This window comes from Melanerpes formicivorus, unplaced genomic scaffold, assembly GCF_026170545.1.
Source record: "Melanerpes formicivorus ecotype bairdi unplaced genomic scaffold, bMelFor1.0.p_v2 SCAF_24, whole genome shotgun sequence".
Lineage (NCBI taxonomy): Eukaryota > Metazoa > Chordata > Aves > Piciformes > Picidae > Melanerpes > Melanerpes formicivorus.
Window position 1 is genome coordinate 12,119,982 of NW_027142376.1, and position 18,216 is coordinate 12,138,197.

At 40.3% G+C, this 18,216-nt stretch overlaps 1 protein-coding gene across 2 annotated transcripts in view; it reads right to left on the bottom strand.

The window, feature by feature from the left end:
• The window catches only part of OSBPL10 (oxysterol binding protein like 10), a 109,883-nt gene that overhangs the window by 71,423 nt on the left and 20,244 nt on the right, over positions 1-18,216 (bottom strand). For both annotated transcript variants that reach the window (XM_068152922.1, XM_068152921.1), the window contains exons 3-4: positions 17,092-17,171; positions 5,146-5,337 (exon numbers count right to left, since the gene is read on the bottom strand). In XM_068152922.1, coding sequence (XP_068009023.1) covers positions 5,146-5,337; positions 17,092-17,171 — 272 coding nt within the window. The remainder of the gene's footprint in view (positions 1-5,145; positions 5,338-17,091; positions 17,172-18,216) is intronic.

Consider the following 18,216-nt stretch of genomic DNA (forward strand, 5'->3'; position numbering starts at 1 on the left):
CTCTCTACAACTCCCTGAAGGGAGGTTGTAGACAGGCAGAGGCTGGTCTCTTCTCCCAGGCAGCCAGCACCAGAACAAGAGGACACAGTCTCAGGCTGTGCCAGGGGAGGTTTAGGCTGGAGGTTAGGAGGAAGTTTTACACAGAGAGAGTGGTTGCCCATTGGAATGGGCTGCCTGGGGAGGTGGTGGAGTCACCATCACTGGAGGTGTTCAGGAGGAGACTTGATAGGGTGCTTGGTTGCATGGTTTAGTTGATTGGGTGGTGTTGGATGATAGGTTGGACACAATGATCTTGAAGGTCTCTTCCAACCTGGTCTGGTCTAGTCTATTCTATTCAGACAGGTATATTTCAGTTTAACTTGTTGGATGAAAAGTTGCTAAACACCATGTTATTTTACAAGCCTGTTGTCAGAAAACAGAATTGCAATCAAGAAGCAGATAAGCAGCTGCTTATATTAAGCATCTGTGCAACACACAGAGAGCTTCTAAAGCATTCAAAACCTGCAAGCCAAGCACGAGAGATGGAGATAACAGAAAAACACGTAACGAAAGGTGCCAGGGATCAGGTCTTTGTTAGATAACCAATGAGAGCTATAGTGGTTAGTATTCCTATTTCTGGTAAGATCAAAATGCTTCCTCAATTTGTGACTGTAGCATGCAGCACTTTGGGTGATACACAAGGAGCTGAAGATTATAATAAGCTCTGTGAGAAACATGTACATTAATGTAAACTGAATGGTACATTTGAGATATATGAGCCATTTCTATGGTTACTTTCATCAGGGGACATTTACAGAAGTACTTTCTGTACTTAGCATTTGAAACTTGGCTAGCCAGCTAATATCACATTGTCATCTATTATCACTGAGACCATTCAAAAATATCTCCTACGTAATGTAATAAAATTAGCATTTAAGTGTAGGTTAACAAAACAGCCTATGTATTGTGGAATCCTTATAGAGAGCTGTAGAAGGCAAGTGTACCTTGCCACAGTCAGGGTTTGCTATGTGGATCAGTGTTGCACCAGCCAGCCACCCAGAAACGTGCACTCACAGGCCACCCTGAAAATCAGCTAGAAGATGTAATACCCTAATCTGAGAAAAAAAATTACTTAAATACATTTCCTTTAAAGCTTCCTTTTCAAACTGTGGACTCTGTATTGCAACAACTGCAGTATTTGTGCTTTGTGAAAGAAAGCAGCCCTACAGCTTTCAAAAAAACACAGGTAAATGCTATGCTGTTTTATGCATGGATATAAAACAGAACAGTTGAATTCTGGTCTATGTACAGAACTAAGTGGCAGTTCTGAAGGCAAACAAATTCCTGTTACATCTGACTCCTCTCAAGTTCCTCTGGGAACCTACTCTCTACTTAAAATTTCAGGAAATATTAACCTTAGCTCCTCTACAATTGCTTAAGAAAGTAGATGCAGCAGCAGTCTCTGAATGTAGCTATCTCATGTCTCTTATTTCCTTTTATTAAATGATTGAAAATTACTATCTTTGCACATGCTCAATTATTAGTAAACTACAGGCTGGAAAAAAAATGTAATTAAAAGAAGCCATATTTACATCATTCATATTTTTCAGATGTGCAGGAGGGTGGGAAAAAAAATCTGAAATAACAAGCCATATTCACTCTAGACATAACCCACATGGACACTCAGTGTAATTTGCTTAGAACATTTGCTCTCTGATTCCCATAGCAACCTTAATTCCTCCCTGCCTGGGTACCTGGAATTTGGAATGACTCAAGCTTTGCATGAATACAAAACCAAATGCACAGAACAGGGTTTACTTTTAGCAAGGTGTAACTTATATGCAGTCTTAGGAACATACTGCCAAGGCAAGGTAAAGGTCCAGAGAACACAAGCATATTCATCCCTGTTTCTGTGTTTTAATAATGAATACATTATAGTATTAGAATAATTCACATTTCCTCATCCCCAAAGTGAGACAGTTAATGCCACTTATTGAAGTATGTGCACATTTACTACTTAGGAAGGTACCAGCCTGACACTCCCAGAGATTTAGGGATCCCATTTATCCCCTGAGGACACAAGCTTTTATTGATCTTTGCAGTAATAACTCCAGGTAGAATAAACAGATGTAGGAGATGAGACTTCTACAAGTCAAATAGCCTCCAAAGAAACTTCCACAGAACAAACAATGTCATCTGTTCTATAAAGTCTAAATTCACCTTTTGTCTATAAGGATATGGACTGCAGCCAATCACAGTAGTGAAAGCCAGAACACCTCTGCATGCTTGCACTGGTATTTTCATAATGTAGGAAACACACACATTTCTAGAACTGGGGCAAATATTATTTCAGAAGAAAGTGTAACCATAACACCTGCAGCTGTGCCTTTTAATTCTCATGTGAAGTTTGTCACTGGTTTAAACTGCTACAAGTTTAGCGCCTCTAAACAAATTATAATGGCTCCTATTAAAACACAGCTGGGAGCAACCCTTTCAGCATCAGCCAGCTCAGCTGCAACTAAGCTGTTAAATGTACCAGTAATACAAATTTATTACCATACCTCTCCATTCAAAAAGTGTTTCCAAGCATGCTTAAGCAGTATTAGTCGTAGTACAACTTGCACAAGCATATTCTATGCCAAGTAAATACCAACAGCTGAATTAACACTTAAAGCCTCATTCCCTTTCTTTTGATTCCAGTGGACACACAAGTAACCCAACGGCCTCCTGATGTCCTCACTACCACCAGCCAGGAAGAAACTGTTGCTCTCTAAGCAACAGCTCTGGTTTTAATTTCATTATCTGTTTTAGAGTGGAAACATTAGCTTCTGTATTCCACACCCTGCTAATTAAAATGGAAAATTAGTAACAACATGTTTTCACACAAATGGAAGTGTAATAGGTAAAACATGCAAAGTGCAGATGCAGTGGCATTGTTACCTATAAGCAACATCTCATTTTCTGACCGGCATCCATCAACAGTTAACAGATAACCTATTTTGTATGTGATATGATGCGTTTGATTAAACATGATCAAAAAGATTACCTTTTACCTTTAATTTATGATGCTTAGTGGGGGGGTGATGTCAGAAAAACAGACTTAACTTTTAGGCTGAATAAGCATATAATGAACTGGTCTGAAACCAGGAAAAGAAGAATGCAAGACCCTTAGGACAGAATTACCTCAAAGGTTAAAATAATCAGAAACAAGACACAGTAATTAAGGGCAGTAGTTAAAGACAGTGAAATTCTGCAGGTTGGTTTCTCTCCCAAGGAACAAGCAGAAGGACAGGAAAACAGTCTTAAGTTGTGCCAAGGGAGGTTTAGGTTGGACATCAGGCAAAATTTCTTCACTGAAAGGGTTTTAAAGCCCTGGAACAGGCTGCCCAAGGAACTGGGAGTTACACCACTGGTAGTATTTTAAAGACCTGTTTCATGGTGACCCAGCAGCGCTGGGTTAATGGCTGGACTCAGTGACCTTAAAGGTCTCCTCCAATCAAAACAATTCCACAATTCCATACTATTTTGAAGTGCAGAAATACTCTAGTTACAAGAATCAACCACAAAGTGCCATAAATGAAACACCACAAGGCTACCTTTTATACTAAAGCACATCTAGAAGCAAAACCAGGTGTAATTTTAGGAAACTAGCTGAATCTGTCTAGCAAAGTCACAGCAGCACAGAGTTCAGCAGTGCTATGGCAGCCAAAGTCCATGGTTATCAGGCCTCTGCCTGATAAATCACCTGCACTACTAGGCCACAAAGACTGGATAGTATAGTTTAGCAGTCCATCCTACATCCATGCCCTTTAGTTAGGTGAACGTGATGACTCCTAAGGAACAAGAATATTCCCTGAAAATAAAGCAAGCAGATCACACCCAGGTCTATTGCACTGACTCTGGAAAAGCAGGGAGAATGAAATGCAGAGAGTATGCCATTGAAATGAAATGTGTCTCTTTCCTTAATCTGGAAAAACAGACTTATCCTTTCACAAGATGGAAACAAGATCAGTCAAGCTGCCACTTTTTACATGAGACTGGGAAAGAGCAGAAAGGCTGATTTTTCCTCCAATATGCTCTACTCCAGGAAGCAGCACACACACAAAATCCATTATAAAGGTAAAGAATATTCTTATGTATCGTTTATCTTAGTACCATTTTCCCTGCCTGAGAAACAAGCATTTCCTTTTTAACCTTCAATCATATCTTCAATATCTTTTTTTTGTTGCTCTACTCAGGATTTAGTGCAGCAGTGGTGGTTATCACTCACATCAAACACAGTAAAATAATTATCTTCCATGATTATAGATTAAAGTCCTTTTTTACCTTTGCAGTGTACCTTTGCATCGCAATACACTGCAAACAAATGAGTCAGCAATGCCCAAGCCTTTTCTGCAGGGATCATACCTAGCCACTTACTCTCTGTTTTGCTACAGGCTAGTGTTTATTTCTTCCTTCCCATGTGTAGTTTATTGCATCTGTTGACTTTTTCCCTTCACAGTTTATTACAACAATCAGCACAGACACTAAGTCTCTCTCTCAAATTCCCTCCAGCCCTACCCAGCTTCATTTGACAAATGGAAGGCAGACTTAAAACTAGCATACAAGTTACAGTTCTTAAATCCTGGTATATACACTTTGAAAGAAACATGCTCTCTTGTGTGTTTTTCCTGTGTTTAGTGAAGACAAGACATTCTTCTATCACAAGGCCAGCAGCAAAAACTTGATAACAAAGTTCAGACTACAGCCATGTAGAAAAACTGCTGAGTTTGGGGAGCTGTGCCTTCTTTTATATTCATTCATCAGGCTTGCTAACATTGGGTCTTTTCTAGTTATAATGAAATGCTTCAGGGCTCTCTTTCCAATCTGAAAGGCATGAAGCTTAAAAGAGACATTTCTCCAGCACTGCAGCACCACTGCAAAGTCTGGGAGCTGTGGCCAACCTACTCCCTGCTTTAAGCATGTGCACATTAATTTTCACACCAGCATAAAACAGCCTGTATACACCAGACTTCAAGCTGAACCAGAATTTAAGACCACCACTGTGACAACAGTCACACACAAAGTAGGAAAATCAAGAGAATGTTAAACTGTGAGACTTCATTGTTTATTCTCAAGCAAAAGAAGCATTTATAAGTTAGAGAAAAATAGATTTTTATCTCTTACCTCTCGGACTTCATGGAGTTGACCAGAACGCTGGCTCTTTGCTCTTCGAGCAGCTGCAGGTGACTTGTGGTGTGTGATGGTTACAACAGTTGGCCCACTTTGATTCATGTGTTTCTGGGCACTGGGAGATGCAGAATTAACTGTCCCAGGTGGCAGCAGGGATGAGCTTCTACTTCGTGAGGATGAAATGCCCTAGAACAAGCAACGGGATGCTGAAATGAGCAACCTTTACACAAGTAAATCATTTACAATTCAGGCTGTAGATTTGTGCTGTTCTGCTTTCCTCACAAACCTAAGCCTGGAGATGTAACTGTGCTCAGAACTGATTTATTCCTTCTGAGCCATCTGCATTGCTCTGCAGGGATCTTCCTGGAAATCCTGTTGCTATCCCCTTTGTTCTGTGGATTGTCTGAAATGGGCCTTCAGGACAAATCTCCACAAACTCTTGCACACTAACGTGCTAAAAAAATTCTTAAAATCATAACATTTTAGGAAAGATTAGAAAGGATTTTGCAGACAGAAAGACAACAATGCAAAAAAAGTGTTTTTTTTTAATGAAGCCATTGGCCTATAAATTCATCAAACTGGTGTGTATAATTAAGAAGAAAAGAAGGCTTAATGCTTTCACCTGATAAGCTTCTGAAACAACGCAGTGCTGTTTTCAACATTAGAGGAGCTGCAGTTTGGACAAGGCCAATCCACACACCAACTAAACATTAACATTCAAAATAAAGCATGGCTTAAGTAGTCAACACATTTGGAAATATGCTTGGGATAAATCCTAAATACAAAGAAGGCCAGAAATAAATTCCCACCAGTATCTGCCATACTACCCATACTATCAGTTTGAATGTTCAAGAACTTTCTTTGTTCTTGTTTGTCAGCACTGCCACCTTGGTTCATTTTCTGCAGCCCTCAAACCTGAGTTTTTCTGGAGTTTTTAGGACATCAATTCTCAGTCAAACCCAGGTGTGTAACAGAGTACCATGAGACATCAAATACGAAAGTGCAATATAAAAAGAGCTGTTCCCTTCTCTTTGAATTGCTCATTGCATCTGCAGGATTAAAACTGAAACAGAGTAACTCTTACCTCATGAAACACAAACCACTTCAGAGGGTGACATACAGTGGCTCTTTAAGAAAGCTCTCCTACAAACCCCACACAAGTAATGATAGCATCCAATACTGCCAAGACTGTTACCATCAGTGTGGGATACTATTTGAGTCAGCTGGCAAGTGCACAAAAGTATTACTTGGGCACATTGTCTTTTTTTATCACTTCCAGGTCCAACTTCACAATTCTGTGATAATTGCATTAAAAGACTTCAAATCCACGGTGGACAGGTTCCACCTACTACTAAGACTAAAAATCAAGCATCATGTCACCACTGCACTGACTGTAAATGTCAAAGCAAATTTCCTAGCACTGCCAAGAAGAGGAGGGAAATAAGTTATGTGATCCCTCTTGCCACTCCCCCCCAGCCCCGAAACTAGACTTCAGACTTTCTGAGGCATTTGAAAGTTAAAAAAAAATGGGTTATCACATTCCCAGCTGTATTCAGAAAGCTGCTGTATTCATAAACATTATTCCATTGGTCTCAGCTTAGACTTACAAACACTTCCAAGAATGACTCTGGTTTTGCAATATATTCTTTACTGGTGTGACTAATAAGATTATGATAGTAACTATCTGTAGAACCAGACATTCAATCACCATCCATCCTCAATGATAGTTCACAATTTCATTAGAACTAGATTTGACTTTAAGGCAAAAAAAGAAAAGACCAGCAGTTGGAATTTGTCAGAAGGGCACAGAAGGTCTCCAAGTTTTTAAATTCATCTTTCAGTTGAAAGGGAACTGCTTAGATATTACTACCATTAGAGTAAGAGCCGGGGGAAAAGTATGTGGGAGAAAGAAGAAGATGTGGAAAACTAGGTGCAATTGAATTTCCTTTCTAAAGAGAAGTTTCACAGAAAAAGGTTATCCTTGTATGTAACAACAGAATGTACTTGCTGATGTTTCTTTTTAAAACTGGCTAGCATCAAAATCCTTCTGAACTACATTTAGGGTGCAGAGGAAGAACAAGATCATTTCTTTTTTTTCCAGCATAAGATCAGCTTATTCTCCAGTGCAATAAAAGTTATTTTGGTTTTAGTATGAAATCTTTTTAGAATCCCTGACATTCTAGTATCATGTGATCACTATATTAAAAATACCTCCCTATAGCTAAAGTGATCTTCAAACTCAGATAAGCAGCAGTAATGTGAGACAGTGAGTTTAGCCACTAGTTTCACTTAAAGAAAACCACATTCTGTGAGAAGTTTTACCAAGTTCAGGGGTTTCTGCAAGGGCAGTGGGGAGCTAAGATGGCTTTTCATTAAGTTTTTCAAAGCCACGTGGCAGCTCCCAGCAACTACTGGCAGACAGTGATTTAGGCCATGGAGTTTGGAAACTTGTGGAACAGGAGGAAAACAATCAGGAAGAACAGTCCATCTGAGCTGGTCTAAACAGCTCCTACAAGCAAGTTTTACTTACCCCTTCATTTCCTCTTCCTTTATACCCTTCAACCTAACAGTTTCAATCAATGTTCCTGAAAATTCCACCAGCCCATGACCCAAATCCTCTACTATATAATCTGGTATTATTCTTTAGAGGACATCTGTAACGTGCAAATGTGGTTATAATAAGCTCAGCACCAGGATGTCTGGCTACCCACGAAGAATTCTGTAGGCAAAGCTCTGTGATAAAAACATGAAACTTAAGACTTGCCAAAGCAGTCACACACAAAGCCAGGTGAACCTCTGAAGGAGGCAGTTTCTACAACCATGCTCCTCAATGTCACAAAACAGCAGAACACTGCACCTGCTCAGATCAGACAGGGGTGCCAGCTAATTCCTTATGACAGCTTCTTCCTGTCACTGCCAGAAGAGGCTTCTCCAGAAACTACACACTAAGCACCTCAGGCAATTTTAATTTTAAGACACATTGTCATCACCTATGTCCCAGACAAATACTTGACACCTCTTTTGCTGAACTTCCTCAGATCAAACATTGGGAATGACAAGAATCTCTTCTGCACCGATCCACAGCTGTTTAAGAATCAGAATTTTACATTGTTGTTAACAGGTTAAAAGCCACATGATGTTTTCCAAAGCCAAAAACTCTCTAATTGCACATCATTGAAGTCACTCTCTCAGGAAATCAAAGCAATGACAGTAACTGATGGAGCTTTAATCCTAATCCCCCACTCTTCCCCCTAGTACTGCTAGTAAGACTGATCTGACTCTCTGACTATTATATCTCATTTTCTTTGGTCCTAGTGCTTTCTGGATTGCAAATATGTACATAAATATAGCAAAAAGCCTAATGAAAGACAAACTCTTCAACAATTAGCAATGCATGGGGTTAACAATGAGTCAGGAAATCCACATGTTAAAGCATTCTAAAAGGATTAAAAATATTCTTTCCTGAGGCTACACTTCATCATTGCCCCAATAGTTTGCCTGCTAATAAAATGAAACAAAGAATAATAAAGCTAATTAAAGATTTGTAACTTATGTTCATGTTGGGTTTGTGACTCAAAGATAGCTAAAGTATGCTTAGCTAACACAGATTTGGGTTAAGATTATTAATGCAGTAGACTGTCCATCTCCAAGAGAAAAGAGCAGTATAACAAAGGCTTCCATTTGGATATCAAAAATCCTAACAATTAAAATAATGCAATTGTAGAAAAATTAAGTTCCTGCTCTACTAATGTTTTCATAAGTAATTCCCCCTAAAGTCTGTCCCTCGTGCTCACAGAGGCTGAAGTGCTTTTCACCATTTAGCAGAATCAAACGGGTTTGTTTATTTTGGAAAGTAAATGCAATAAACTAATTTCTGCAGTGAACTCTCATACCTGTTGATGGCTAATAATCATCATTTCCACAGGCACTGTGCCACAAATGTTTTCTACAGAATAAATACTGACATCCCTGTACTCTTCTGCCTAGGTATAACACAGAACCAATCCATGCATGCTCCAGAGCCATGAGAAGTCACACGCTGTATCAAAGTAATTACGACTTTGAGACAGCACCATTCAGTATTTTATTTCCCATCTACTTCTTTTCCAAAGTAAACAAACACTGATTAAAAGCATGGACAGAGAGACATTTAATTTACATTCTAATCACTCACAAAAATTAAAATTCAAATGACTGAATCTACATAATATCTAAACTTCAGCACTGCAAATGGACCAGCTTATGATATGCTTTGCACATTTGTGCAGAGAACCATCTACAGTACTAACTTTCCTGACAACATTATAGTGCTTCAACACCTTCAGTAAGGCAATGCATGTGTCTGCTTTTAAGCAGGACACTATGGTAATCATTCCATCGTAAAACCTTTCCTTGTCAAGAATCATTGTAGCAAGCTCAGGCTCAGCCCTAAACGTTTGCCCCTTCTTTTTTTTAACCTTTCTGCCACTTCCAAAGGGAGGAAAAGAGGTGTCAAATACATACCAAGCAATGCTCCCGTCATAGCTTCACCACTGTGAAGATTTCCAAAGCATGCTTCATTTAGAAGCACCATTCTATAGCTGATTCAGGGCCAAGAGGACACCAGAGAAGGGAAAAGTGAACTTGATCAAGAAGAGGTTTGATATGCATAAAAGAATCCAAACACCACTCACAAAGACTTGAAAATGTCACTAACCTAGGTTTCTGTTAGAATCAGACAGATTTTAACAACAACCAGTAAATAATCCATTCAGAAATGTAAAGGCATTTTGTGGCCATTCATTAATAAGTAAAAAAGAAATCTGATTAATCCAAAGACCTATGACAGCCATTCTTCCAGCTGTGGAGAAAAATCACACACCCTCCTCCTAACAATCTGATACAAGTGTTGACCTCAACTTTAATGCATTCTACAGGTACTATTCCACATTTCACCTGCTACTGCAGTTTGACACTGAAAGGGGCAGGTTTGGACTTTTTCCTGCACCATCTCTCATGCTGGTTCTGAAGCCTATTTGACCTCTAGGATAGATACTCCAGGAAGTTAAACCAAAAGAGAAACAGATATGTAAACACACATACAGATTTTTTTGCAGATTTAGCTCCCCACTCTGCCTTTCCCTGAGCTCAATGATGGTAATAACAGACACCAGGAGCACAGCTTGAATAGAAAGCAAGCAGGACAGTCCCTCAAAGACAAATGAAGCCATCAGGTTGGCTCAGATTTACATATAAAGCATCGGACTGAGCCATAGAACAGTTTGGATTTGCCCAGACCCATTTCAACCATCCTCCATCCAGGCAGAAGAGAGCAGGACTTTAGACCACCAGGAGCTGCTGGAAGAAGAGTCCAGTTTCCCTTACATGAGTGCTCATCCAAATCGTCACTGTGTTGGGTCAAAGAGTTAAACTCTTTTTAGTGGGATGCTAACAGACCCAGAAACACAACAGAGTCCATGTAAAGGGTGGCAGCAGAAAGAAAGGAACTGGAATGCTATCTGCAGCTGCAGGGAATCATCAACTGAGTTCAGCTGAAACATGAATCCACACATCCAATTTTTAGCAGCTCCCTGTGGAACATGAAGCTAGAAGCTGGAACAAGTGGGAGTCTGGCTCCATATTCTAACACAGACCTAAACTGAAAGTTACCATCTGAGCACAATGTAAGACGGAAGCTGCTTCATCATATAAGCTTTCTGTTCCTTGTCATGTTCCCAGTATATGCTGAAAAATACAAGAGCTATATGCCAACCCAGTAACCAACCCACACATTGGAATTAAGAGTTGGTATAAACCCCCCATGTGTTTGTTTTTCATAGGGCTTTTATAGCCATCATCATTAAACAGTCAAGAAAAAAGGGGTATGAAATGGAAGAACAAGCTTGTGATAATTTATGGATATAAAATTATTTTTAGAAGTTAGCATAAAAATTATGCATAAGCCTACTTCTTCTTGGAAGCATTATCACTGAATTTCAACTTGACTAATGCTTTAATTAAAACTTGTACCATAATGTTCACTTGCAATAGTCTAAGAAAACAGGAATCCTATCCAGAGATAGAAGTCTTCCTCCAATGCAGCGTGCTTTGGCACTCAGTGGAGGCTGAGCAATCTGTAATTAAGCAAAATGAGACATGCAAGGGAATACCAAGAACATTAACACTATCTTCCAGCATGGGAATTATTTTTCAGAGAACATTATCCTTTTACTGCTTTTTTTATGATTAAGATGTAAAATTTAATTAAAGTGACACACTTAGGTTGTGTTAGATCCACTTGTTAGCTCTGTAGCTTACCTTTAGACCATTCATTAGGATAGTACAAAATTTAGCCATTACTAGAGACATTTTTTAACTTTTTTTTTCCATTAACTAAGAAAATCATTGCTCTGCTTCATTTCTTCCACCACTCTTGTGCCCAGCTGAAGCTTTAAAGACAGCAAGGACAGCAAGTCATACAATAGCATTCTGAAACAGGTAGTAGCTCTGAAACAGAAAGGAAATCATTGCTCATCTGCATCCAGTGCAGGAATAAGGAATGCTCTCCTGTGAGTATATCACAGAAACAGTGACACAGCTAGAGCTTTGAAAAACACTCTCCAAATGCTCATGTTTTCCTATGAATCTCCTTACAGTAATATTTATTCAAGATTTCAAACACATGCTCTCTCTCCAATGTGTATGACCCGTAGCTAAGAGTTGCTTCACTGGTATTCTCAAATAACTTCCCACTAGTTAGCTCATGATTTTCCCCCAGTAATGTATATTCCACCTGCTTAAGATAAAACATCCAACTCACCGTGCATTTCACACTTCCCATTCCATCTCCTTCTCAAGGGTATGACTCCTAAAAAATAGCTAGAAATGTCTGCCTCTCATTCTTCCCATGGACAAGGTGAGTTTAAGCTGTAGAATAATCTGGAAGCAAACACTCAGGCTCCAACTTACCAGATGGCAGAAATATGGCTGTTCCCAGCAGAGACAGAGCTTGGATCTGTTCAAACTACTGCAGTTTGAAACACAAGTATCTACCTGCCTGTTTGCCACAGCAGTGTGAGAGACAATTTGCAGTTATCACTTTCTAGAGTTCTCAATGCATGAGGAGAAGAGGAAAGAGAGAGATCCAGCCCTGCTGCCCATAGCACAACAAATCACATCATGACAGCCCTATGAATGGTACAGCTACTTCAACAAAATCCGAAAACACCGATGTTTGGCAGGTCCTCGGTTATACAAAAGGAATGCTTACACGATCAAACTGTAGTCCCTCCTGTGTAATTCCAGTCCTTAACCCAACCACAAAAGAAACAGGTGGGTAAAATAGCAGCCACAAAGAAATGCAGCAGCTCTTGCTTTCCTTACCTCCTACTAGGCAGTGGTTTTGAAGAAAGAAACTTTCAGGGAAAGAAAAAAAGTTCTAGAAATGCCTTTTCTTTTTCTAGTTTCTGGAACCTTTGTGAAGCATCACTCCATTATAACCAGTACAAGATCTCCAAAGTCTAGTCATTGAACCATTAAAGATTTGATCACTGCCTTTTATGGAGGAAAGCAGAAAGAAGCTTTTAAAACTCACTTGTAGATAAAATCCAAGCTAGCACTACATGCAATGCTAAAGCCTGGGAAAATCTGGGGGGGGGAAATGCGTTGAATAACAAGAGATAAACCTTTTCAGAAAAAAAAGGTTCCTGGGAAAAGGTAAGCATCACATTGCTTCAGGTACAGTGCACTTCTGGAGAAGCAGTCATCGGTGCTCTCATATGAAGCACATGAATTCCCAACATTTTCTGTACTGTTATGCTTAAAAACACAAACAATGTAAATTCTTTACTAGCTCTGTGGCTTATAAAAGTGGAAATTAAGAATGCTTCACTAACAAACATGTCATAGTTTCATAGTTCCATTCAGGGTTGGAAGGGACCACAAGGATCATCTAGTTCCAATCCCCCTGCCATGGGCAGGGGCACCCCACACTAGATCAGGCTGGACAGAGCCTCATCCAGCCTGCTCTTAAACATCCCCAGGGACAGGGCCTCGACCACCTCCCTGGACAACCCATTCCAGTGCTTCACCACTCTCATGGGGAAGAACCTCCTCCTCACATCCAGCCTGAATCTCCCCACCTCCAGCTTCATTCCATTCCCCCTAGTCCTATCACTACCTGAGATCCTGAGAAGTCCTTCCCCAGCCTTCCTGTAGGCCCCCTTCAGATACTGGAAGGCGACAATTAGGTCACCTCGGAGCCTTCTCTTCTGCAGACTGAACAGCCTCAGCTCCTTCAGTCTGTCCTCACAGGAGAGGTGCTCCAGCCCTCTGATCATCCTTGTGGCCCTTCTCTGGACACCTTCCAGCACCTCCACATCCCTCTTGTAATAGGGGCTCCAGAACTGGACACAGTACTCCAGGTGGGGTCTCACCAGGGCTGAGTAGAGGGGGAGGATCACCTCCCTCGACCTGCTAGCCACACTTCTCCTGATGCAGCCCAGGATCTGATTGGCTTTGCGGGCTGCAAGTGCACATTGAGAGCTCATGTTGAGCTATTTGTCCACCAGCACCCCCAAGTCTCTCTCCTCAAGGCTACTTTCCAGCCAGTCACTGCCCAGCCTGGATTTGTGCCTGGGATTGCCTCGACCCAGATGCAGGACCCTGCACTTGCTCTTATTGAACTTCATGAGGTTGGCTTGTGCCCACCTCTCCAGCCTGTCAAGGTCCCTCTGGATGGCCTCCCTTCCCTCCAGCGTGTCTGCTGCACCACACAGCTTGGTGTCATCAGCAAACTTGCTGAGGGTGCACTCAATTCCACTGTCGATGGCACCCATAAAGATGTTGAACAAGACAGGTCCCAGGACTGATCCCTGAGGGACTCCGCTTGTCCCTGGCCTCCACTGGGACATGGAGCCATTGACAGCCACTCTCTGGGTGCGGCCATCAAGCCAGTTCCTTATCCATCTAGTGGTCCACCCATCAAACCCATGCGTCACCAGTTTGGAGACCAGGATGTCAACTGAAAAGTGACCTGGTCTGATTTCAGAAGCAGACCTGTAACACAGAACTAAGAAAAATATTTTTGTTTTCTTCAGCATTTTATACTAACTGGATCCAAGTTAATTAAAATGTATGACTGACTGTACCAACCAAAATGCATCTATATGACAGCATCCAGCACCAAGCTTCTGTAACTCGTCAGTCTAAGAAAACTTCTAGAACCATTGTCCTGCTGCATGAAAATCATCTTTCATTTAGTTCCTCAGATACTTAGGTTCATCACCTCTCAGTCAAGGAAATCCTTTTATTTTGTTGCACCACAAGCCTAGGAACCAGAAGAAAGCCACTGCAGTGGCAGGTCACTATGCAAGAGTGCAAGAACAAGTTTAGAGAGCTGCTTCTCGCTCTAAACCCTTCCTGTTTCTCAGAGTTGCATGGTAGATGTTCTGTGACTGACATGGTATTTAATACCCTCCCAATCACTTAGTCAAGACTTTCTGCTAACAATTTGCCTTTCAAACACTTATCAACTTGATATACACTTTAAGCATCCAAAGTACCCCATAACAATTTCCAGTTTTCATTAATCTCCTTTTATTTTGAACCTGTTTACAGCTCATTTTCTTTAAGGCTCCTCCATACCAATATTAACAGCTAGCAAATACTTACTATGTAGGGACTCCAGAGCACACTACACTTTCCCTGATAAGTCCTTTCCTTCCCCATCATCAGAAAGAGAGACTTGAGTGCAGTCAAGTTTCATTACACAGAGCTCATTCTGTACACAGTAATAATTGATGAAAAGTACTTGCAACCACTCCAACATTTGTTTCAGAAATGAAAGAGGACTGATAAAAGTATTCAAGACAAGGATCTGACAGAGCAGTCCAAGTATTTTGTTCCCTGCTCCTTTCCTGATAATTCCTAATATTTTATTTGCTTTTTTTTCCCAATATTTTCACTGTTGCAACACCAAGATTTTTCTCTTGGTCTACCAATTAATTCAGAGCTTAATAGAATATGTAGCTACTACTACTGCAGAAGCTCAAAAGGGAGAGGCAGAATGAAAAATTCTAAACATAGATTTGAGTGCAACAGTTTTTACCTATGGAATAATTCACTCATGGCAATTCAGTACAAAAAGTTACCATCTCCATTTAGCAAGGAATTCCTTGAGCTGCAAATCACTAGCAACTGTCAGAATATCCTCATCAAGTAGAGCTGCACCTTTCTGAATAGTTCTGGGCCACAGCTATGTAGAACCCATATTTAACTACCATGCATAGGAAATGAAAAAGTACCAAAAGTGAAGTTACTTATTCTCCTTTAGAGAGGGTTTTAGCTATACCATAATTGCTTCCTAATGAGTCTACATAACTCAAAAATAAGAAAAAGTTGGGTTTATTTTACTTCACACAGTTAAATGAACACTAGTTTCCTCCAACCTCGACCTGCTAGCCACACTTCTCCTGGGCTGTATCAGGAGAAGTGTGGCTAGCAGGTCGAGGGAGGTGATCCTCCCCCTCTACTCAGCCCTGGTGAGACGAGACCCCACCTGGAGTACTGTGTCCAGTTCTGGAGCCCCTATTACAAGAGGGATGTGGAGGTGCTGGAACGTGTCCAGAGAAGGGCCACAAGGATGATCAGAGGGCTGGAGCACCTCTCTTATGAGGACAGACTGAAGGAGTTGGGGCTGTTCAGTCTGCAGAAGAGAAGGCTCCCAGGTGACCTAATTGTGGCCTTCCAGTATCTGAAGGGGGCCTACAGGAAGGCTGGGGAAGGACTTCTCAGGATCTCAGGTAGTGATAGGACTAGGGGGAATGGAATGAAGCTGGAGGTGGGGAGATTCAGGCTGGATGTGAGGAGGAATGGGTTGTCCAGGTGGTCGAGGCCCTGTCCCTGGAGGTGTTTAAGACCAGGCTGGATGAGGCTCTGGCCAGCCTGATGTAGTGTGGGGTGTCCCTGCCCATGGCAGGGGGGCTGGAACTAGATGATCCTTGTGGTCCCCTCCAACCCTGAATGATACTATGACACAAATATCACTTACCTTCTAGAAGTGCAACTTTCAAAGATACCCAGGATCATGACTTGGTTAATGTCAGACTGATACTGTCACAATCCTGGGGCAGGAAGGAATTCTTTTTGTATGCAGTTTTATGCAATTCTTTTAACAGGGCAAACAATTAGCCATGAAGAAAGCAACCTTTTTTCAGTCTTGTAAAGATATCAACAGGAGTACTTAGACTGAAGAGAAGAGCAGGAGTAGTTTGGGTGTTTTAGGGACTTAGTATCAACAACAAAAGCACATATACAATAAATGCAATTATCATTTATTAATAATAGGGGAGTTTTTTTGGATTTAATATGTCCAACTTTCAAAGTGTGTTCTGATTTAAACATATTCATGTTATTTCTACTGTGAGTCAAGCCATTATTCTGCTATTTTTAAAGCCAAAACATGTTTTTAACCTGTCCAAGATATTTATCTCTCCGAGGATATAAATTCTGACATCATTTCCAAGGAGAAATAAATAATACCAATCTTTATATGGTGACCTCTTTCAGACTTGGTAAACAGCTAAAGACTGCTAACATCTACCTGAAGCTTCTATAGAAAGAGCCATTAAATCTTGCAAGATGAAATAAAACTATCAGTTAACAATCTTAAATACTAATCAGGACATCACACAGGTGTTTATTAATAAGCAGTTCATCCAGCCACTCAATTAACCATGTACTTCATTAGTTTCTCATAATAGGACAATGTTTATTTACTAAGACTGCCCAATTAACTTAGGCTTGCTCCAGTTAGTGACAAGTAACAACTTGCTGCTTTTATTCATAAACCTCTGAACATCACCCTACTAACTACAGCATCCAATCTACCATCCAGATCATGCTGTCCTTCACCTACACTTCTTAAAACATAATAGTTACTTCTCCCTCTTAATTATTTACCTTAGAATTACCTTCCTTGTGGTGTTTGGCACAGGAACGAAGCTGAGTTATCCAGTACTGTTTCTCTTTTGCATCAGCAGCTAGAACAGAAACAAGAAAATGCAGGGAGTCACACATAAATCCATACTCCTTTTCTGCATAAGAGAAGGTGACTTAGAGGGAAAGATTATTTACTGGTTAGGATGCACTACAAACCCCTATTTATGCCAGTGAAATTAAGTATGGCTAAATTCTTAAGTACAATACATCTGAACCTCAACTTAAGATGCTGTGGCCAGTTGGAAGGGGCAAATTTGTGAGTCTTCTTCACAGTTATCTTCTCCAAGTGTTATTAAAAGCAGAATTACCTCAAGATGACTTTGTTTACATGTTTTAATCCTCAAATGTTTTACTTGTCTCTCTGTAAAGAACAAGGGCCATATGGTAACACTGAAATGAGTAAAACCCCTACACTCAAGCTGTCAATCAGCTACCAGAGAACATACCAGTTCTACAGTCATTTAAGTACTTTTATTTTAATGCAGCTCAACCAAATCTCTCTTTAAACAGTGTGTCATTCACATGCAACTCAAAGATACAAGAAGGAAAACCACACTTTCCTACACACATCTTTAAAAATTATTGAAAAGATTGTCCACAGTCTATATACACAGTGACTCCTGTGTAATAATTTAGGAAAGATGTTTGCTTCTGGTTTTATTTCACACCAGCTACTACAGTAGTCCTAATTATGAATACCTACACAATGGATAATCTCAGTAAATATTTTCTCTTACTTCCTCAACTATTATGTACTACAATGGGTTTTGACTCAGCATAAAAATGTACTGATTTGAATCAAATTCATAGATCTCATTACATTACAAAGCAGCATTACTGTAAGGATTTGATGATCAGAAGTGACTGTAAAAGTATGATAATGAAACCACAAGTGCTCATGATTTCTAACTGCAACCTTGAAAACATTTTCACAGAAACTCCCCCAGGTCGTTCTTCTGTTTCAGTTCTAGGTATAAAACAGGAACACACTGCACCACAAGGGAGTCCTGCATACTCTGTCCTGCTAGACAAATTATTCTGACCACAGTTTTTTTTTAATCAAACTAATAGAATTTTAAACTTTTG